The sequence below is a fragment of the Larus michahellis genome, chromosome 3, assembly GCF_964199755.1.
Source record: "Larus michahellis chromosome 3, bLarMic1.1, whole genome shotgun sequence".
In the NCBI taxonomy this organism is placed as follows: Eukaryota; Metazoa; Chordata; class Aves; order Charadriiformes; family Laridae; genus Larus; species Larus michahellis.
This window is the reverse complement of record NC_133898.1, coordinates 40,310,505-40,334,369: the sequence shown is the minus strand read 5'-3', so window position 1 is coordinate 40,334,369 and position 23,865 is coordinate 40,310,505. Positions and strand designations below refer to the sequence as shown.

The following is a 23,865-nucleotide window of genomic DNA, read 5'->3' as shown; positions in this document are numbered from 1 at the left end:
TGTCACTAGGTCTATAGCAGTTGCAGCCTTATATTTAGCAACAGACACAATTGTTCCTCCTTGGTGGGAAGTCTCCACAGAAGTCGTGTGAAAAACGAAGTCACAAGCAGTGCAGATATGAAGATTCCCTGCCATGCACAGCAGAGTCACCAAACTGTGCAGGAGAGCAGTCACAAAGTCCATCCATAAGCATAACTGCTTAGTTAGTTTTGCTGTTAGATGGTGTAATTAAATTAGATCCATGGCAGAAATCCCTTGGGTAAAGCAAACTGGAAAATACAGGCCATATTCTTTGTTTTGCTTGGAGCTAAGAGCAATGTGGTACCAAAGGAAAGAAAAGGGAGCTGCAGATTCTTCCAGGCTCTGTGTGCCACAGGATTTACTCTGACAAGGGAAAGGGAAAGTCATGGTTCACCAGTTTTCCCTTTCCCATTCTGGCTACAAACACACCGTAGCCTCTTCCACACCCTTTTTTTTTTTTTTTTTTTTTGCCCCGTGAATATCTGTGCTCCTGGGCCCCTCTGTTTAAAGTGCAGTTTGGTTGAACAGAGAACTGTATAGGCTTTATTCCATCTTGTTCCTCTGCATGGCCTCGTAATAATTACGGTAACACAGCCTTTAATGTTTTCTCCCCAGATGCTGATGAATGCCAACTCTTTGGACAAGAAATCTGTAAAAATGGTTTCTGTTTGAATACACAGCCAGGTTATGAGTGCTACTGCAAACAAGGCACATACTATGACCCTGTTAAGCTCCAGTGCTTTGGTAAGTTCATTTAAAGTGGTCTTGTCACTATAATGGTATGCAGATGGGCAAAACAAGCAGACTCGTACAGCAGGATTCCCATCAGAACTGCAGTATTCCCAGCAAGGGGAGGAACACTGCGTCTTCGAACTCCTGTAGCAGCTTTTTAAGAGGCATTGGGTCATTTCCCTTCCCTTCTGCTTGGCTGGGCAGCAATTCTGGCTGACATGGTGATGGCATGTAGAGCAGGGTTTGCTTTATTTGCTTCCCTTTTCAGCAAATTGCTCCCAGGAGTTCGCATCTCCAAAACAGCTCCTTGTGTTCCTTTGAGTGCGTAGTCTAGAGCTGCTGCCAGCCTTCATGCAGGCAGCACAAAGTGATCGGAGGTGGCTCCCTCCCATGCACACAGCCGCTTCGCTCTGTCAAGGTACAATTTAGCCTTCTGTTCTTTGTACACGGGTGAGCAGTGAAAGCCTGTATGCTGAAGCTCACCCTCCATTTGGTAAGTGTGCTGGTTTTACTATAATAAATCAAATTAACGCAGGTTGTTTTCTTTTTTTCCCGAGGACAGGTATTTTCCACAAGGAGTTAATATGCAACGTGAAATTACAGTTCAGGTCATTGATAAGCCAATTTTAGTCTGCACAACCTTGTACTCCTTTGGTTCTGGTGTTCAACTGAAAATTACTCATAACTATGATGCTGGCTTTTGCTTTGTAAGCAGAAAACCGTGTATAATGTGCAGAATAGCATAATGAAAGGAAGTAATTTTTGCAACTCAATAAGAGAGCCTTTCACCTTGGGATTCTATGGTTGTTCTTTACAAAGGGTGGGGTTTCTGCTGCTTTATTGCAATTCATTTGGAGTAAAATGGCCTTCTCTTCCCTTTGAGCTAAATTTCTGCTTTTCCTCTCCAAGACAAACTAATGAATAGAACTACTGTGGTTAGGTAAGGTGATCCCTTCACCTGACCAGCTCATGAAGAGTCTCAGAGAGTATGCCCACCTCTAATGCCTTCTGGTACTGTCCTGAAGGGGGTAGGAAGGTGGGAAGCAGCTGCAGCTGTGCCGGACGCAGGGTATGCCTGGCACTCCAACCCCCCCAGCAAGCCTCCTCATCCAGATCCTCTCTAGTACTTGAGGATTAGAGGTCAGCATCCTGCTGATCTGTCTGTCCTTCTCCATGGGCACAGGCAGGATTTTGCTGCCAGCAATTGGTATTTGTGGTAATTAACGGAAGGCATGCAGGGCAATCTGCTCCTAATATAGGAAAATATAAACATGGATTAACACAATGCGACTGCTTTGTGCTGGCTCTCCTTGATACATTTCCTTCCATTTTAAAGACACGGATGAATGTCAGGACCCAAACAGCTGTATTGATGGCCAGTGCATTAACACAGAAGGATCTTACAACTGTTTCTGTACACACCCAATGGTTCTGGACGCAACAGAAAAGCGATGCATCAGACCAGCAGATTCAAGTGGTATGATCCATTATACATATTACTGAAGTGAGTACGCCTCTACGAGGTGGTGCTGACATGGCTACGGACCCCAGTAAGCTTAGACTGGGTCGTGCTTGGATGAGCCTGCTCTTTTGGAGGATTTTGGAAGGCAATGCTTGGACCATCATCTGTTGATCCAGAAGGCATCATGATGTAGGACTCCACAGGGCTCCGCTTTGCCAATGCAGACAGGAGACTGATGGAAGTATTAATGAGATTAGGCTTGGGCTGGGGGAGTCTTCAGCCCCCCGATTCACCAGCTCTGCGTCTGCCTCGTACAGCCTCCTAGGTAATGAGGCACAGCCTGCTTGCTGTCTCACTAAGGCTGGGGTTTGGCTGTGGGCTAACTCTGGAGATTCAGTTCGGAGTGACTGACTGCTTCTAACAAAGCAAGGAATAACACGATATAGGAAGAAATAGCTGAAATTCTATCTGTGCTTTCAATTGATTAATATTGAGGGTATATCGAGCTCACATGTTCAAGCTGTGGGCTGCAGCATCACTGTTAAAATAAGATTTTTGCACATTCTTTTAATTTCAAGTGGACACACTGATTTCAGAAAAAATGTTAGCTATTATGAGATTCTTAGAAACGTCTCAGAAATCCAGAGCATTATGCAGTCCGCACAGTTTTGTCTATGCCACACACATCTTTGAAAGAAATGTTACAATGGGTTTGATTAATATTGGCACTGTATAGCCATAAATCCAGACCACTATTGCCTGCAACTTGCAGTGAATGTTCCTAAGATGCCTCTGTGAAAGGAAATGGGAATGAATACAGACTGAATGCCTGCTTTAGTCACTCCAAATTATGACTGATACTTTTGAGGAGTAATGTGGTCATCCTCTTGCCTGAAACTGTGAAAGAACCACAGCACTTCTATTGTTCAATCTTCAGTTAAACAAGCCAAGAGCAGGATTGTCCTTTGGGTTCATCCAGGATATGAAGAGAATGCAAAGGCCTAAAGGGTCTTCCGTCATGCAACATTGGGGCTGATACAGCAGTGATCTTCTCACCCAGCACAAAGTGCTCAGTCCTTGTAACACTACTGGCAAAGACCTCCCTAATGCGGAGGAGGAGGGGGCAGGCCGGTTCCTTTGCTGCCAGCAAAATTTGGAGTTGGTTGCAGAGACTCTCTGCTGCTCTTCACTGTGCGTTCTCGCAAGTTCTTAGTAGAATAGATATCTAAATTCTGATCACTTCTGCACTTTCAGAACTCGGCATTTTACTCTTGAGCTAGGTTTCAATTCCATGCTCACCCGTACACCAGTGCATCATGTACAAATGCAGTAAATAGATATGCACAGACAAAACCGAACCTTGGTTTGTGACAACACTTACTTTTCACTGTATGTTGGAACAAAATCAAAACCTTGCAGATGTCTTTACAAAACAATTGTGCCGAAGTTTTTACATTCCAAGTGGAAGATTAAGTTTTACAGTTCGTCTCCCTCCAATCAGCAGTGATCAGAGATTGCTAGGACTAGGAATTGTTCCTACTGAGATCTTTGTCAGAACTAGTATGTCTCTGAAATATTCCAGCTTTAACAAAAATACATGTTTTTGTTAATGTTCATAAGAATGTGACAGTAGTTCACAGCAGTATTCTGTCTCTAACAATAGCTGTAAGCGGAGGACTAGGGACCAGAAGAGCAGATAAACAATACTTCTCCTCACCCTCCCCAGCACTCTCTCAGCCTCCAGCTATTTTCAGCTCAGGGGATTTCCTGAGCCTGATGGAGTTTGTCTGTTAGTTAATGGGACTCTCTTCCAAGTATTTGTCCAGTCTCCCGTTGAGCCCACGTAAAATTTTTGTTCAGTTCTGCCCTAACTGTAGAAGTTCTTTCAGATGCCATTGATGGCAATATAAGAAAAGCAAAATAACAACTTTTAAAGATTAATTCCATGGATGGAGTTCCCCAAATATTCACCTCTGTCCTAACACTGGTTTTCGTCAAGCTCTCTTAAATTCCATGAGAGCAGAGCTGAGTCAGCATTAAGCATTCAGCAATGACTGCTGATTTAGGGAGTTTTATTTCTTGGGGGTCCAACCCAATGTGCTTTTAAATGGGCCTAACAGTGCCAAATCAGAACCTTTTAAGATTTTTGCAGAGCTGAACACTCAAGGGATGAGCCACTTCAGGCACTTAAAAATGGTCATGACTTATAAGCTTAAATTTGTATTCTGCAAAGTCTGTAAAGCTAGGTTATTTTTCTAATCTAAGTTTAGAAAATTGTGCACTATGCGAGTATCTTTTTTTAAATAACAGTGCTGTGATGATGATCTAATACTGTCTTCTCCATCAGAACAAACTGAAGAAACTGAGGTCTACCAGGATCTTTGCTGGCAGCATCTAAGTGATGATTTTGTCTGTAGTCGACCTCTGGTTGGAAAGCAGACTACATATACTGAGTGCTGTTGCCTATACGGTGAAGCCTGGGGCATGCAGTGCGCACTGTGTCCTATGAAAGAGTCAGGTAAGGAAACGTCCGTGTCAGTTCTTGGAACGAAACCTCAAATACTTAATCAGTTTAATCCCTTTTATTTATACTACAGCTACTAACATAAGAAAGAACAAAACAACCTAACCCTTCAAGAACTAATGGAAATTTTTCTCAATAATTAAGGGGAAATCATTACAGTCAAGACTTTGAAAATGTAGCTGCTTTTATTTTTTGGCACTTAAGGACCCATTTCCTTCAGCTGGAACTATCAGTGACTGGCAATTTAGAACCTTGGTGGAAAAAGGAGGGCATTTTAAGGGTAGCAGAGTTCCTTAACATGACTAACAAATTAAAAGTCATCTATGAAAATACAGATGCGGTTCATGTGCACACGCACGCATGATACTCAACAGGCTCCATAACTGGTTTGGATTTTTGTTGCCAGTATTATACATTCAGGTGCATTTTTCAGTGTGATATTCTTACATGCGTTTGCTTGATAAGGATTTGGGAAGTTGTGATTTAGAATCACTATCAAAGAACGAGTTGTTATTATATGTCTATATGCTCAGGTTTGAAATGAATAGATGAGCAATTTAAGATAAATAAGGGAAACGGAGTACCAATAAGGACTGAAGAATTTCCAGGGAATATAACTTAATGTTCAAGAATGCTCACTGACAGTCATATTTTTAAAATACTATATTTGGTTTACATGTTTAGAAATTAGACATTATTCTCAGATATTTCGGGTAGAAGCTGCTTCTTGTGGTTGCTACAAAAGCTAAATGGATATAGAGAGAAATGTTGTCATTGACATACAGACTTGCTTCTGGGGACCAGGAACTGGAGAAGAGACCAGTGGAAGCCACATAGGTATATGTCATGCTGTGTCTGAGATATGTCAGCCCTGGTATAGATAGTCTGGCACCATACTAACTTCTTCCCCCACATAAACTATTCCAAGGCCTAATTTGGATGTAACTTTCTTACTACAAATGTTTCTTTTGGTAATATTGTTTTCCACGTAGTAAAGCATTTTATTCTGATCATACCCGGATTTTTACTTGGGCTTGTGTTACTCTAACCATATTGTTGTGGCTAAAGCAGTACGTGTTTTACTTGCAGCAAGAACCCTGGAGTTAAAACTACATAGAGAAGCTCATTGAAGCATTAATATGGTTGTTTGTGTCTGCTAGGGTCTTATGTTTTTATAATTTACTTGCAAGGTCCCTGAACCTGTTCTTATACGTCTTTACTTGTTTGAGTTTGCTTTGGAAATGCAGTAACTGAAAAAAAGTGCCTGGTTTTGATGATGTTGGCTGAAGTAACTGCTGGCTGGTGCTTACCCCAGAAAGAGACTTCAGAAGAAAACAGGGCATGACAGCAGCTTGATTTATAAGACATGGAAATCTCTGAAATGTCTTTGTCAGAACAAATCTTACAGGGGGACATTGCCAGGCATTGAATTACTACACCTGCTAGAATAACAATTGCAATGGAATGAAATGAAATAGTAAAAAAAAAAAAATACAGGGCAAGAGCAAGAATTGTTGCTATGACCTGCAGCTCCTTAGGTGGAAAGATAGAGCAGAATAATGGAGTTATTCTGTGTACAAAATTCATCACTCGGTAACAGTGAGCCATCTGTGTCATGCAAGCATGCAATCCTGAGAGAAGGAAGGAAAGCTGTTCCTGGTAGAGAAAGTTCAGGTAGGTACGAGACTTGCTTCTGAAGATTCTAGCTAGTTACATTTAAAGCAGAATACATCTTAAAAGGAACAGAGAGGGACTACCAAGATGGTCAGGGAGTGGAGAACCTGTCTTCAAGGAAAGATGAGAAAAGCCAAACCTACATGCAGAACAAAGGCTGCAAATGGTAAGACTCCAGCATGATCATGGAGGATTCCTACAAGCTTTTAAATTAAATAGCAGTGCTGATGTGAGGAAAAAATTGGAACGAGTTCAGTCTGAACATATTTAGGCTTGAAATTAGATGGATTTTGATCATTAAGACTACAGGATTTTGGAGCAGCAATCCTGTGACAACAGCAGGGTGCAGATCCCAACTAGCTTTAAGAAGAAACTTGAGAAATTCATTAAAAAAATGATATAAAGGTTCCTGATGGATAACATGATGCTAAGTGTCACTTGGATGACCCTCAGTCAAAGCCGAAGAGCATTATGTTGGATCATAACATCTTTTTTTCTCCAGACATAAGGTAATTTTTATGTGTTTAAATATGCATTGAAAAGTACCTGCTTTAACTGAAACTACAAGACATACTCTGATCCCAAAGACTTTAAATTATCATTATAAATTGGAACATGGATGGTTAAAAAAAAAGCATATTGAATCTTTATTATGTCAGAACAAACATACAAGCTTACATTTCTTAGTGGAGGTGGTATGTGCTCATGTGTCCTCGCACAGAGAAACCTGGAAGCCTTTCTCTGTTTTCAGGAACATTTACCAAGAAAAATGTAAAGCTGACTGAACTGAATGAATGATTCATTTGACATGTCTTCAGTTTGTAACATTTAAAGTGATATCATTGGCTCGAGAAAGTCCTTTCACGCCTCTGGGCCAGGAGGTCACAGGTTCAAGTCCTGGCTGGGGAACCTGGAATTTCTCCATTTTTAAATACTTGTGTATTGTGTTGGCCAGATTTACTACTGAAGGTGTTTGCTTATTTCCCAAGTTAGGGGCATTCTGAAGATTTGTAACACATGTTAAAGAAGACCTGGGGATGTGAAAAGTGTTATCACCAGAAGGCTTTCACCATGAAATGGGTTGGATCATAGAGCGGATCATTCACTCACTGATCTGTGGTTTCCTTTTACCTTGTGTATACTCCCCTTGTCTTTGAGGATCTAGATGCTACACTTAGAAAGAAGGAAAGACAGGTCTACCACCATAAGTGATACATTTGCAAGTTCCTTCTAAAGCAAATTCACGCTTTAATAAAAATAACCTCTAACCTTTGCGTCCCAGCTTTTCTTGAAAGCACTTCCATTTTTCATGACATGATTTAAATGTCCTGTTTAAATAGCATCCAGCATAAAACCAGCAGGAAGACAGAGAACTTTTGTAAAAATTTGATCCATATAAATGAAAAAGGAAATCCAGCCTTTCATCAGCATGAAAACAGAATTTACATAGTTGCTAAGATTTCTAAAAACTACCAGTGGGTGCTTGATCAAACCCCACTGAAAATGACACTAAACATCAGAGCCTGAGACAAAAGTAAATAGCACCTGTTGAAGTACTGCAACTGAACAGCAACATCTTAACAACAGTAAGACTGATAAGTATTTTGATGACAACATCAAGGAACAGACTCAAAATACAAGTTCAAAATCCTGATCAAAATAGTTCAAACATGAACTGTAGTGGTGTGATTGAGTACATCTTACTTGTACAAACAGTTTTGTGGGGCAGGCCTTCTTATCATTAAATGAAGGAAGCAAAGACAGATTGTTTTCAATTAGATTGGTTCTAACATTATGATCTTATGATATTCTAGTACAGTTAAAGGCTTTCACAGGTTGTATCCAATACCAAAATGTTAACTACTGAAATGTGTTCTCTCTGGGCTCATTGTGGTGTTAGGCTGTACTTGCCCATAGAACTTTTAGTAATTATCCTTGAGAAACCTCTGTGTTATTTGCAGGCTGCAATAATTGACCAATTGAGGAAAATTAGAAAATTGGATACTTTTATTTTAGATAACAAAACCAAAACATCCTTTCTTCATTGCACCCACTCAAAAAAACCTGTCAGACGACCTGCCTTCAGAAGTTCTGCTTCCTTGGCCAATTTACTGTTAGTGCCGTGAGACCCAACTGTCTCCATCCGGAGTCCATGCTCTAGTAACTGGCAGCAGGACAGGCAGCGATGGGTTTAGCAGCTGGGTCAAAGCATCCATGCCAGAAAACAGAGCAACTGGCCAAGACTGAAAAAATCTAGAACCTAAAATAAGGCCATACACATCTCATGTTAACCTGAACATGTAATACCTGCGTTCTAGACCTGCTGAGCCTCCAGAAGCTCCTGTGAGACCCTTATGGGACTGAAGTGGATTTTAGACAAGGTGTATTGTTACAGGGTACAGGACATTTGAGGGGAGGAGATAGAAGAAGCAGCTAGAAAATGTTGAGTGAGGTGGTGTGGTGGGGTCAGTGTTTAATTTAGGGAGACTGCCTATTTTTGTATTTGTAAAGTGATCTTCAGAAACCTGTCTTGGAGTTTGTTATCACCTTTGCTTAACTAATACCTTAGGATGCTAGGAAGGTGGAATTAGGTGTCCTTGACTAAAGATGTGCCCATCAGTTAAGGAGGGTGCTTTCTGCTCCTGTAGGTAGCTGCCTGGAGAAGTTTTAATGTGGGGGAAAGGGAGTAAGTTAGGACCGGGTCTCTGAAGTTTTAACAGATGTTTTAATACTGGGGATAGGGGTACATTACTAAATGTATAACTAAGAACTTGTTGTTAGTCTGACTACTAAGATAATGTCATGAACACATTCTTAGGCAACTGTAAAGAGCATCAGCATTCAGTTTATCAGCCTGCTTATTTGTGGAACCTTATACATAACCTTGTACTCTTCTACTGCAAGTTTTAAATTCTAGTAGTTTGTGGATTTTTATGGAAACACTTTATGTTAAGAAGATCTGTAGAAAGGACAATGGCAGAGCTCCAGTCAGTAGATGTTACAGATGTTCTGTTGGGACTACGAGTCGCATAAAGAACTGCTGAAGATTGTTGTACTTGAAGTTTCCCTTTATCTTCACCTTAGCATTTCCAAAGCCCAGACTAGGAGAACACTGAGGGTAGTGGGAAACATGAGTCATCTGGGGTGTTGTATCATGTAAGATTTCTCTTGGCCAATTTCACATGGTTTTTTACACAGAAACCCACATCTGTGCTGGTCCTACCAGTTTCACCTTCCATCAGGAAAGAGAAATAGGCGCCCTGAGCATTAAGATTTTTCTGACTTGTTCTAGACATCTACTTTAGGATGAGATGGTGTCTTAGAAGTGGTTATGTCTTTCCATGAACTATAAAAGGACACCGGGTGACTAATTCGGGTGCAGACCCTTGGAGATGCCTACATGTAGTTGTTGAATTCTACCCCTTCTGGCAGGACAGATTGTTTGAATTGCATTTTTCTTGCAAGGAACTCTGTGTATCCTTTGTAAACATTATGAGTTATTTCTGGGTTGAGCTTCCATATTATGAGAACATGGTGTTCCCTTTAAGTTCTGGCTAATGTCACTCATGAAGATCTGGAAATACAGGGAAAACCGATGTGTGTAAAGGATGAGTTTCCATCTGTTCTTTTTTGAGATGTTAAAGATCAGCAGGGAGGCACTGGATTAATTTCTGGAGATCATTGTTCATCTTCCCATTTAGGATGGCATTGTGCCTCCTTCCTTTCTGGTAAGGACTCTGGACAAATGGATTATCTTTTGGGCTCAAATATTAGAGTGATTTGGCCTTGAATATTCAAAGTCTTATGCTCAGTTCTGCAGATTTTTGGCTGCTTTCATTTCTGTTGATGAAGATTTTCAGTGCTTTTTCTGAAGTTTGAGAGACATGCAGAATAGCCTTGGAAGGGTTTTCCTCGTGGAACCTCACATTCCAAGTGTACATGGGAGTCAGAAAGCCATTTGCAAGGTTGGCAGAAACAACCTGCCTCTTACTACAACTTCTAACAATCTACTTCAAGCAGTAGGAAAGAGAAGATCATTTTAGAAAATTTGAGCAGCTTTTGTTGAGAAAAAAAAGGTGACTACCAAGAGGTTTTGAAATAATCAGGTTGAGTAATTACTTCACTTTTAACAAGAGTTTTACATCCACTATGAGATTTTCCTCAGTGATTTCATTTAGAGTTATCTCCACATGAGGATATGAATATCCTTCTTAACTCAATGAAAAAAATCCTTTAAGACTGGTACCGTTCCCTTTTTCTTTAGCACCAAGAGTTGTAGAATATATGTGAATGCTGTCTGCCCACAAACCTCGGCATGTGTTCACGGAGGATGTCAAATGATCTAAATTGCCAAATAGTGCAGTCTAGATGTGGAGCAGACATATCTTCAGCTTTGGTTCACAGATGATGCAATCTCCTGAGAGAGCGTAAGTTTAACCAATTCAGACTGATGTCCAGAACCTCTGGTTGGGAAGGCACATATATTACATGTAATAAATGCTTTCTTGGCTTTGTCCTTCTCTCCAGTGATTTCTTCCATGGTGAAACTGTTGAATTCTTAAATAATTTGAAGGAACTGCCCTGGTGTTGATAGCTTTGGCTGCTTTTTTGTGTGTGTGATGGTGACAATTCTGAGGAGCTGGAATCAGAAATATAGCTTGCTTCATGGGCAGGAGTAAGGATTGGCTGTGGTGCAGTTGTTTCATGGTTATGTTAGGAAAAGCTTTTTTTAATATGTAATATTTTGCTTTAAATACATGAAATATTGAGTATTTTTTCTGACTAGAGAATACAAATATGGCCCACACAGGCTTGCGTAGTTACAACTGTATATGCAAATTAGATGCACATTTGCACAGCTGCACTTGTGCTAACAAGCACCTAAAAGCCAGTCAGTCCATCCAATTTATGCTGCGTTGTCTCTGTCAGCCTAGCTTTCATCACCAATTACGGCTAACATCTGTGCCAGTCAGTATGCATGTGCGTCTAGCTGTAATCCCCTAACGTGCTGGTTTTATACGCACACATCTGACTTAAAAAACGTCCTTTACATTTTTGGAAGCATACATCAGCTTCCTTTTATAACAGCTATCCTAAGTTATACAACAAGCTGTCTCAGTGCTTCATTTGCAAGTTGAAACGAAGAGAAAAACTTAGAAACACATGGAGAGCAATGTAGACTAAATTATATTAAAAACACAAGTCTTGTTTTCCTCTTGAACTGCAGTTGTATTGTCCTTGATCACAGCCAGGAGATGAGCGAGCAGAGAAAGTGAATCCAAATAGAAAAAGGTTTTAACATTAATTGTGAATTACAGAAAATTAATTTTCTTTTTTTTTTAACTTTACATGAAAGATTATTTTGAAAGTGAGTATTAATTTCTGTGACAACTAAAATGCTTTTGCCATTCAGGGGTAGTTACAGGTTTTCCCTTGCTCTCTGCCCCCTTCCTGCTTTCTTGAACTAAGTCTCCTACTGTCACCTCCCTAGGGCAATATCATGCTGTTCTCTCATTTGTATACTTGCTGCAACTTTTTGTGCACCAGTCATGCTTTTACCCGCAAATCTTACAGTGCTCTGTTCATTTAGTTCCCTTCCTTGGAAAATTGTGACCAGCATACAGCACAGTGACCCGAAATACACTATTTTTAATTTGAACTGTAGGAACACGGCACAGCAAGGGGAAAAGTTTAAAACAACAGAAATCGTACATACACATCTGTCTTGCCTAACTTTTTCTGTCCTCCAGAGAGGGACTCTGATGGTTTCATTTTTCTCAGGCATCCAAGTCTCTAGTTTACCTTATTTCAAAACGCTGGTTCTTGCGATCTTTCCAGGATGCGGCCCCCCGGATACCTTTCACTCTTTGTACTCTCCTCTCTGCCCACGCTTTTCTTCCCTCAAAAACAAAAGACAAGCTCAGCAAGGTGGCATAGATAACTTGCCATTGTTATTGGTCTTGAATTTCTACTGTTGGTTTCTTAGGTGGGTTGCTGTTGCTCTCCTTGTGTTTATCTCCTGAGCACCTAGTAACTGACTCAACACATTACAAGAGTCCACTAAGTAGAACATACAGTGTTAAGAGAGTATTATCATAGAATCATAGACCGTGTTGGGTTGGAAGGGACCTTTGAAGGTCACCTAGTCCAACCCCCCTGCAGTAAGCAGGGACATCTTTAACTAGATCAGGTTGCTCAGAGCCTCATCCAGCCTGACCTTGAATGTCTCCAGGGATGGGGCCTCCACCACCTCTCTGGGCAACCTGTTCCAGTGCCTCACCACCCTCATTGTAAAGAACTTCTTCCTAATGTCTAATCTAAACCTACCCTGCTCTAGTTTAAAACCATCGCCCCTTGTCCTATAGCTACGTGCCCTTGCAAACAGCCCCTCCCCAGCTTTCTTGTAGGCCCCCTTCAGGTACACTATAAGGTCTCCCCGGAGCTTCCTCTTCTCCAGGCTGAACAACCCCAACTCTCTCAGCCTGTCTTCATAGCAGAGGTGCTCCATCCCTCTGATCATCTTGATTGCCTTCCTCTGGACCCGCTCCAACAGGTCCATGTCCTTGTGCTGAGGGCTCGAGATGGACACAGTACTCCAGGTGGAATCTCATGAGAGCAGAGTAGAGGGGGAGAATCACCTCTCTTGATCTGCTGGCCACACTTCTTTTGATGCAACCCAGGATGCGGTTGGCCTTCTGGGCTGCAGGTGCACATTGTTGGCTCATGTCCAGCTTTTCATCCACGAGTATCCCCAAGTCCTTTTCCGCAGGGCTACTCTCTATCACGTCATCCCCCAGCCTGTATTGATAACGAGGATTGTCCTGACCAAAGTGCAGGACCTTGCACTTGGCCTTGTTGACCTTCATGAGGTTTGCATGGGCCCACCTCTCTAGCTCATCCAGGTCCCTCTGGATGACATCTCATCCCTCTGGCATGTCAACGGCACCACTCAGCTTGGTGTCATCTGCAAACTTGCTGAGGGTGCACTTGATCCCACTGTCTAAATCATTGATGAAGATATTAAACAGCACTGGTCCCAGTATGGATCCCTGAGGGACACCACTTGTCACCCCTCTCCATCTGGACATCGAGCCATTGACCACTACCCTCTGGATGCAACCATCCAGCCAGTTCCTTATCCACTGAACAGTCCACCTATCAAATCCTATCTCTCCAGCTTAGAGAGAAGGATGTTGTGGAGGACCATAGCAATAATAAGTAATTCCAGCATGTATCAAAACAAAGATATAAATTATATATAAGGAGGATAAGTGTATACATTCTAAAGTGACTTAAGACTATTTAAATGCTCTGTCAGCTTTTGTATTAAAGCTCTATATACAAATAAGGTACACGGTATTGAAAGATTAGAGTGTATTAACAAATGGTTAAGTAAGCATAACAGACTTCAGGAGGTTAATAGACTGTTACAGTTACATGTATACTCTTGTAGATAACCTCAATGTAGTTACAACTCCTTGTAACAAATACCAAGTTTACATTATGCCCTAAAATGCCCTCTTCATCGTTTTGTAGCCACTAATTTACTTATAATGAGACCTAAAAATGCAAACATCCAGAACTGGATTGGCAAAGGACCACTGTGGCAGGAAACAAGTTTCTATTGTCAACATTTCTTTAGTCTTCCTTAGATAATAAACAACTTTGCATTGGCAAATGTGCAATATAAAATAGTCTTGCACAATCTTCAAACTACCCAGCTCTCATGTACATGAGAGCTCTGGCTCCATGGATTTCCAAATGTTCTGACTGCTTCCTTCAGAAGAAAATCATTGTTTCTACTACTGGTATCACTAAGTGCAAAATTAGCACCAAGTAATCTGAGAAGCCAATGTCAAGGTTCTGTCCAATCCCTTCCATCAGATTATGACCATGTGGAAGAAGCAGTGATCCCTCAGACTCACTTGCCTTGTCTCCTTGCTATTCGCTGACTTGTTTTTCTGTGATGGTTTCTTCCACACAGCCCAGATGAATTAGTATTTTGTGGTAGAGCACGGATTTCCTTTGCCAAGAACATTTGTGCGCATCTGTGAGAATGCTTTTACACTTCTGCACAGCTTTTCTCTGTGTGCGTATCACAGCCTTTGTGCATAATGAGTGGCTCAACACAAAATTATGAAGGAGTCAGTCTGAGATGATAACCTGGCTGTCCCCAAACATAGTTGTTATTTGGGGTTAGATGTGGGGAAGGAAGAACAGGGGGTTTCTGGGCCTATGACAGCTCTTAAAACTATGCTCATTATCCTGGTAACTCAGTGGGAAACTGTGCATTACAGGATATAAGTCACATTTGCTATATGCCATTTATTTTCTCACGCTGGCTTTGTTTCATGTGCCATGGGATGTCTCTGTTGGGCAGCATACATTTTCATCTGGGAGAGGAGAGGATTGTTTAAATATAATTATTACTGTATATAATACATTCTGGAGGATGCACATTGGGGGAAATCACCTTGCACGTGAAGCAGAAAGTGGTGAGATTTACAATGATTTGTAAGTTCTCTGGGGAGTTCGTTCTGCAGACTCGGACCGGCACCGGCACCCATCACAGTTCTGCGATGTGCACAGATAAGCTTTGCATGTAGTGTACTGTACAGTCTTATACTCTCAAAGAGCCAAGTTGCTGACTACAGAATTCAAACTTTTTGAACACTTGTTTTCACTACCAAATAAAACCATTCCAGGTGGAGGAGATGCTACCTGTGAAAATAAAATGACAATGCTGGGCAAGGAAGTGGGGCTGTGCTCTGCACTGTCTAGAAGCAGTCTGGATTTATCCAACTATTTGCTGTCTGGGACAGTTCTACACAGCATGAGGTTTCTGGCTCTGTAACCATCTGCAATTCTTGGACTTTGTATCTGCTTAGGGCTTTTTTTCCTCTCTCGCTTTTGGTGGTTTTCTTTCCCGTCCTTACTCTGCCTGGTTCTCAGAACACCAGGCAATCTTCACAGAAACAGATGCTAAATAGTTTGTAGCAATAGTAAAGGAGCACCTGGATTGCTGTATTTTAACAACATTTCTATTTTCAAATAAATTGTCTTGTATATATTTTAGTAAATGGTAATGGAAACAGAGGTGATACAATAAATGGAATAAAAAATCAAACTTTGCATCAGCATTTCAGATGTGGACTTTGACACCTAAAAGGAAGAGCTGCTTTGGTCTGCTTCAATTTGTGTAGTCTAGGTATTGGAGAGAGGCAAAAAATAAAGAGTGTGACTATTTCTCCTGTGCATTTCCCCTTGCCCTTTGAGGTTCGCAGCCAAGGGGACTTTGAACAGGACCCATACTTAACTCTCTGGCTTGAAGATACAGTTTGCAGATGAGTGTGTGCTAATTTAAGAAGGATTTTTCATTCTATGGTTTCTGCAGGTTGGCTGGTGGTGCCAGAAATATGGCCACAACTGCTCCAGTTTGCTTCCTTTGGGGTGGGTTCTGCTAGCAGCCACAGTGGCCTGGGGTAGCCTTTGCTCCAGCAGAATGAGGAGCGTAACCATAGCTAGTCCTGGTGGAGGGTGCATTGGCAGCAGGATACGCAGCATCCCTCTGCTCTTGCTTCCCGTGCAGGCCAGAAGAACCTGACCCATAACTTTTTGTACAGTTATTGACTCAAATCTATCCCTGGTGTTATCCCTATTATGACTTAATAATCTGTGTTTGGCTCATTAACATTTTAATGACATTCTTCTTGAAGAGAGAATGCTTTGTGAAAATTGCAGATTTATGATGTTTCTAGGAAGATAAGTTTATTTCCAGCTAATATGAACCACAGCTCACTGGGACTAATGTAATGCAGCCTGTGTTACAAGTGTGATTAGTTGTATATCCTATTTTCTTTCCCCCCTCAGAGGATTATGCCCAGCTGTGCAACATTCCTGTTCCAGGATCTCGACGGCCATATGGACAAGATGCTTTGGTTGACTTTGAGGAGCACTACACTCCAGAAACTAACCCATACTTTGTTGAAGACCGTAAGCAAGTTTCTCTGTTATATAAAATACTTGAAATGAGGGTTGTAACTTGGATGATTTCCCTGTAGCTGGCTTCATTCTTATGTTTGCTTCTGAGTAATGTGGCCTATTTATGTTTTAGTTATTCCTATGACACTAGCTTTCAGTCAGGTGTTCTGGTTCAAGAGCCAGTGTTGTATAAGAGTCCGGTTGGGCTCAGAGTACAATATTAATTTTTAATATAGTGAAATAGTTTGTGCCAAGTCTACTAAATTTGTATTTACTAACAGATTTACAGCTAAAGGTCAAACGAATTGCCAGTTTTCCCTCTCACAAATTAATTTTCCTTTGGAGCATGGGACAGACTTCTTCAGAGTGCCTTTAGTTTATAAGAAAAAAAAATCCTTTCACGCCAGCTTTCCATGATTTTCCAGCAGAATTTATATGGGGGAAATGGAGAGTATGCAAGTCGTTCTCGCTCAACAGAGAAAATGTACAGCACAGTATGATCAGGGAGTATGCATGCATGTAGCCTCAGGCTAGTGGAATGGCCTGCCAAGCAGGGTGCGAGGGATCGTATAAATCTCAGATGCGCTTCAGGAATATCAGGGTTCTTTATGGGTCTGGCCCAGCTCCCTGTTAAGGCTTGTGGGAGAGGAACGCTTACAGTTCTCAGCATCTTCCTCAAAATCAGCCACCCTGTGCAAGTCCAGCATATCTCGTCACAGTGTTTGAGAAGAAAAGTGAAGGTATCAGAAGGAACTGGTAACTCTCTGTACTTCATACACATGGCCTACCAGTTGCCACTATGCTCTTTCCCAAAGTGCTTCTCCTGTACAAGAAGTAATTTTTAAAGTAATGGTAATAGATTAAAACAGGGCAGGAGGATTACAGCACACTATTAGAAGGGTGATATGCATTTCTTGCACATATTGAACTACACAAATCAGGTTAATGAGTTCATTTCTACTTAGCATCTAAATGACCTTCTAGCTCTACACGGAATTGTAAAATGTCTTGTTGCTTTATATCCAGATGATTTTAATTAAACAGTACTGAGTGTTGATGTCTAATTGAAATGTCACACAGATGATAACTACCAAACACAATGAAAAGCCCAGAAAGATGACTGGGTAACCAATAGGATAGATAGAATAATGAGTGGGAAAGAAGCACTTCGCAAGTTATAAGCAGTGGTGAATAAATGCAATAAAATTCTGGACAGTTTTGAATCCACAGCTGAGGCCACAGTCTTAGGGACAGAAGCTTAAGAACTCATGTCTCTTCCTGCCATCCTATCACTGAATTGGATACAATGGCAAGCAAGTGCATAAGAAACCCTAAACACACAGCTGCATGGCTCCGACCTGATCAGAGGCATATTCCCTGATAGATACAGTTGCCACATGTTTAGGGCATCAAAGCCTTCAAAGTCACAATCCTGCTGCGACCTGTATGAGGAATACAACAATACCTTCCATCCCATGGCAAGGCCATGTACTTCAATGTAGTATTTGTCACCTGTGTGTAATCAACTTCTACAGAACCAACTATGCATATTAGAATTACAACCCAGGTCCCATCCAGCTCTTTTGAGGTAGGATATTTTGTGAACTTTGGGTTTAGCTAGTTAAAATTACAACATACTGTATTTATGAGAGAGAGAGAAAAAGATGTATATATGTGTGTACATATGTATATGCATATACATGTACATATATTCTATATGTCAAATCATGCCTTTTATTTATTACAAAAATATCCATGTATTTGGGGGGCACATCTCCCTTTCTTGACACTATTTGTTTTCTAAATGAGCAAAGAGCTTCACTTTAAAGGACCCTCACGAGCCCTCTGCAAGTTCTGTTAGAGGACTTGAGAACATAATGAAAACTGGTCAAGTTTCTTACTACATTGTAACCATCATGACAGTCTTCTCAATATCCTCCGTACTGTTGCACTGAGATGTGATTTACTAGGTTCATGGAAAAGATTGTAATGTTTCCCACTTAATGTCCACTTGTAGACATCCTACGTATTGTATACGTTCTTGAGATGTGGCATATGTCAGCAAGTACCTATGTCACATTATGTGTTCAGTGTCTCCAGAATTTACTCAGTGTATGACTGACCACCATGATCATTACTAAGAATCCCTCATGTTAGAGAAAATCCAGGATGGAAACAATGTATGTAGTCAAAGAGAGGGGGCATGGAAATGACAGTACACAAGCTAAATGGAGGGTGATGCAGAACGGGCAGAGTAGGAAAGGCAAAGCAGGACAAGAGAAAAGAGGGCCTCAAGAACCAAGACAGGATGGAGTAAATATAAAAAGACAGGAGAACAAGCACAAGGAAAGGGAGAAATATGTATTCCTAGGTAGCTTTGCAAATCTACACATCACAACTGTTGCAACAATATACATCAGTGAACAGGTTTTAGATAAACCAATGGTTTCTTTGTGAAGTCACTATATTCATTATATGTTATGGGGCAGATGGGGACATGTGTCCTACTGTATTCCGCTCCATTATATATTCATTATGCTGGTAAACCTACAACTCTGAGATGTTCTCAACTTTTTCCTCAAAAGTCTTTTTGATGTGATGGGCTGCCATCTGCAGTCCTGTTACATCACTGCTGCACAAATAGAAAGCTAGTGAAAAAACTTGTACAGGACTAACAGGAGCAATTCAGTCCTAGAGAGAATCTCTGAATGGGTAAAAATGCCAAATAATTTTTTAAGTATAAATCCTTCCTTATACATAAAAAAGTGTAACTGTCAAAAAAAGCCCTAAGACAGGGAGCACAAAAGGCATTGTACAAACCACTGAATACAAAAGAGAACTCTCTAGCTTTGACTACTCACCATCTAGAATTATGACAAGAAGCAATTGGTATATTATAGGTATTTGTACTGGCACCAGTTGCTGGAGTACCAGCCAAAGGGTTGTTAACCAAAACCACAACAGGAAAGCAGTCTCTGATTTCTTCTTACTTTCCTTAAGACAGTTGAGATTTATTTTTATTTTTTAATGTTTTCTTCTAGATAAGTTAGAATGCATCTCTTCGCCCCTACACACACCTTATTTTTCTAGAGTACTGTTTTAAGGAACTTTTATCTCAAACTGTACTACCACTTCTTACCTTTTTTTCCATAAAGGTTGATATATGTAACAATTCAAATAAAAGGTGTGATTTAGAAAACAACGATTTATCCTTTAAAAAATATACTATCAAATTATGCGGTTTCCTTTACCAAAAAAAACCACAGACTTTTAACACAAATTAAAAACTGAAGAGTTCACAAAGTTATTCAGTTTTCATCTTGAAATACATCACAGCACATTTCTAGTGCATTTAAAACTCCAGATGGTGCAGATCTGCTAAAGCTGACCTATTTTCTGCAAAGTCAAGTCACATTCCAGTGAACTTCTGAGAGAATTTCAGACTCTCGCTATACATTTGGGTATACTGATTCAACAACTCTGTAACTGACTTGTTTGCAATTCTTTCTCCACCCAGGTTTTCTGAACAGCTTTGAGGAGTTACAAGCAGAGGAATGTGGTATTCTGAATGGATGTGAAAATGGCCGATGTGTAAGAGTCCAAGAAGGCTACACCTGTGACTGCTTTGATGGTTATCACCTGGACATGGCCAAAATGACTTGTGTTGGTGAGGAAAGCATACTACTTTACCTTCTTCTGTTAGTCTGTCAGTTGACTCAGTCACTTGGCCTAAGGAGGCACTGGAACTGGTTAGAAATTACCACCTCAATTGTATCAAAGATACTAACTTTGTTTGATTTACTGCAAACACCAGTAAACATTGTTACAAAAATAACTACGTTGGTGTTCCTCATTACAGTTAAGAGCCTAGAAATGAGCAGACACACATTTGTGTAGTGAAGCTTAAACTTCTGTCAGTAATTTAACATTAATATACAGGACAAATGTTTTTCAAAGGCTTTAGTGAGCTAAGAGGATGGAACTGGATCCAGAGTAGAAGAGTAATTTTAGGACCAGATTTTTAGAGTGGTTGAATCACCTAAATATGCAGATAACCACTTGGGGTTTGGCCCCTGAGTCTCGCTGATTTCAACAGTCAACAGACCAGACTATTCCTCTCACTCTCAAACTAGTAAATCTGCACAACTACTAACTGGGACCTCTAATGACTATGTCTTCAATTAAATCAAAAAAACATGGGAATGGCAAGTATCAGTGAAAAGATGACACAAAACACCCCTCAGCGTAGAAGCCTAGGGGTATCTCAGTTTAAGGTCTCTATTGACCTTGCTTAGCATGATGCTTTCTTCTTAACCCACAGCTGAGGTCTCTCAGCTGTATCATGATAAGCTGCCTTCATGACTTCTGTAATCTGTAGGACTTTACGGCAAGCTGGCCTCCTTAGTGAGAAAAGATGTAGCTTCTGTGTATTTCAGGCCAATGCTGCACAATATTGAGTGCAGGTAGTTTGCTGTTCACAAGTATTCAGTTGAGAACACCAACATTTAAGCATTTAATTTTTTAATATACAGATATTATACTAAGAACTTGGAGGCTCTTAGCATAATATCTGTATTATACTAACAACAATTAACAATATTTTACTATACTAACAACTTCTTTGGAGGTTCTTTCTTGTAAGCTGCTTTTCATTCATTACATAAAAACCTGTCAGTGGTTATTACATTTTTGTTTTGCAGCTTAGTCTGAGTTTAAAGTTGCCGATCTAACAGTTTAAGGCCATTTAATACACTCTTGATTTCCTATGATAATATCCACTTCTTCCCAGTAAAATACTCATCTGTTACAGCTTTTGACCCAGCCTAATTCCACCTGATCTGTATTGAAAATATAGTTCTCAATGTATTCATACAGCATATTCTACTCCTGACAATGCTGGAAATAAATGAGTTCTACCTACACAGCAGACTTCATTGCATGTGTTTTGATGTCCCCTTTTTGCAGATGTGAATGAGTGCAACGAGCTGAACAACAGGATGTCTCTCTGCAAGAATGCCAAATGCATTAACACAGAAGGTTCGTACAAGTGTTTGTGTCTCCCAGGGTACGTACCTTCAGACAAGCCAAACTACTGCACACCACTGAACTCAGAACTAGACAGTGAACTGGAGTAGAGGAAAATCTCCATATCCTAAGCCCATATACTCTGCACTGTATAAAGAAAAGGAAGAAAAGTATTTAACTTGAGAAGGCACCGGAGTAGTGAACGTAAGGGGAGAAAAGCATTAAAATGTGTCAAAAGGTGAGACATGATGGGCTGATTGCATATCAGCTTCACTGAAGTGACAGACCAAATGGACACATTACTCTGTATGAAAGAAACAATCAACTATATAGTGTGTTCATAAGAAAAAAAAAGTCTTTAAAAATAAGCAAAAACAGTGCTGTTATTTTAAACAGAAGAGCTTTGGTTTTTTGGTTTGTTTTTTTTTTACTATTGCTTGATTAATTTGGCATTTAAATAGTGATGGAAATATTTTATATTACTATGTCATTTTTGATTGTTCAGTTCCTTGCCTACTGTTTCTTTTCAGACCTTTTTTCTGATCAGTACAAATTCTATGATACAGATATTCTTAGACCATTTTATAAGAACTGTTGCACAGGGTAATGCTCCTCCTTCTCTGGAACATTGGTCAGTGACTTTTTTTAATTTGCTAGTTGTCTGCCCTGTGGAGCAGGCACCATTTGTTTTCAAATGTTTATATACCTTGGCGAAAAGTCCTTATATTCATTTTGTATTCTATATGGTTGTTACTGCACTTAAAGTCTTTAGAACCTTTCTTGCCAAGTTCAAAGCTGCTAGTGGACAACATTGGATTCCTTTTGTACATTAAAACAAAAGATTTTAGCTCACGTCTGTATTGTAATGTGTAAATTGAACACAAGAGAGATCTTGTATGATTACCCTAACATATTAAAGCTGTATATTAAAACTCAATAAAATCACCTTTTTTTTAGAAAAAAGCTATTTACTAATTGTAGGCATTTTTGTTCTTGTACTGGTGTTTACGTTACAAGAATCAACCCCTCAGGTGTCTGCAGTAATAGAATTCATTTACATTACAATAGTTATAGGGAGTTGTCTGGCTGTTTTTTCCTTCTCCTGCTGTTTTAATAAGACCAGAATCTGAATTAGCTGATGGCTGAAGTTAGGCTTCCAGAGGGAAGATTTCAAACACAGACCTACAGAAACTGTTTGACTTGGAAGCTGATTCCCATGGAATTTTTCTTCTTTCCTGGTTTAGGCATGTTTCCCAATAAATCTGCAAATAAGGCTCTTCAATGTTTTCTGAAAACCAGGCCATCACACTGAAGAGGAGGGGGAGAATTTCCTTTTCTTGATGAACTGTACCTTCCCATCAGCTCTATTTTTCAGTGGAAGGAGAGAAAGAGATTAGGAGACTGACAGATATTTCACTTTGACCTTCTCCAGAGTGAAAGAGTTTGCTTTGGAAATCCCAAAACAGGTCCTTTTGATATTTTCCAAATGAAACATTTTTGCTGTGTCTTTTAGACCTGCCCTGCATTAAGAGGAAAAGGATAACATGAGACTTTATAAAGTGGGTTAAATTTGGTCCGATTGTCTGAAAATTAGATTTTTATTTCTCATTCCACCAAAAAAAGAAATACTTATTTTGGTTCTGAATCAAATTTATTTTCCAATATTTAGGTCTGCCACTGAACCAAAAATATTGTAAGTTGTGTTCTTTTCAGTACTGTGGACTCAGTAGATCTCATTAAGGCCTACGTGCCTATTCAGGTGTAGAAGCATCTGTCCTTCCTGGGGCACCTCCTCTCTATCTACTGGAATTTGACACTATGACTAGTGAAGACTTTTAAGATCTGATGTTATGTTAAAATGCAAGAAAAAATTCTGAATAAAACTGTAGAGGGAGCGATCTTTAAGGAAGAGACTCTTGGTAAATGTGCCCAACTCCCTTGACTTGAGGGGTGGAGAGCCAGTCACACTTCTCAGTCAAAAGAGGTAGACTACAAACACTACAGGTGGTCTATAATTGAAAAATATAATACTAATTCTTGCTTACCTGCTATGGTTAGGAGGAAGAAAGGAAGGTCTGGTCTTACCAGGGAATTCTGTAACCAAAGAGCTCTTCATTGTCCTGAAGTTTAACCCTATGATCTTAATAAAAAGCAAAGTCATGGTTACAACCTTTCACTGGATTGAAGATGAGCTCTGGTCTGCTTTCAGCTATCTGAAAATTCATAGGCAAGATAGTGCTCCCTCCATTCACACCTCTAGACGGCCTCCTCCTGCTTCAGAAACTGGCTGTGTTCACCTCTGAAAGACAGCTTAGGCCCCAAAGCTGCCGCTGCAATCAGCGCCACAGCCTCAGATTTTCAACATCCCAGTATTCCTTCAGTCCTTCCCCAGCTAGGGAGCTGAAATGGCAGCATGAGTCTCCACTCTTCCTGGGAGTACACCAGT

General features: G+C 40.3%; 1 protein-coding gene across 17 annotated transcripts in view; it reads left to right on the top strand.

The window, feature by feature from the left end:
* LTBP1 (latent transforming growth factor beta binding protein 1) overlaps positions 1-22,482 on the top strand; it is a 203,607-nt gene extending 181,125 nt beyond the window's left edge. For 11 of the 17 annotated variants that reach the window (XM_074579851.1, XM_074579852.1, XM_074579850.1 and 8 more), the window contains 6 exons: positions 637-765; positions 2,090-2,230; positions 4,563-4,733; positions 16,284-16,406; positions 19,912-20,061; positions 21,360-22,376. In XM_074579851.1, coding sequence (XP_074435952.1) covers positions 637-765; positions 2,090-2,230; positions 4,563-4,733; positions 16,284-16,406; positions 19,912-20,061; positions 21,360-21,529 — 884 coding nt within the window. In that variant the 3' untranslated portion in view covers positions 21,530-22,376. Of the gene's footprint in view, positions 1-636; positions 766-2,089; positions 2,231-4,562; positions 4,734-16,283; positions 16,407-19,911; positions 20,062-21,359 lie in introns of all 17 variants that reach the window. The other 6 variants (XM_074579857.1, XM_074579856.1, XM_074579855.1 and 3 more) reach the window with 1 other exon arrangement.
* The last annotated feature ends 1,383 nt before the right edge of the window (positions 22,483-23,865 follow it).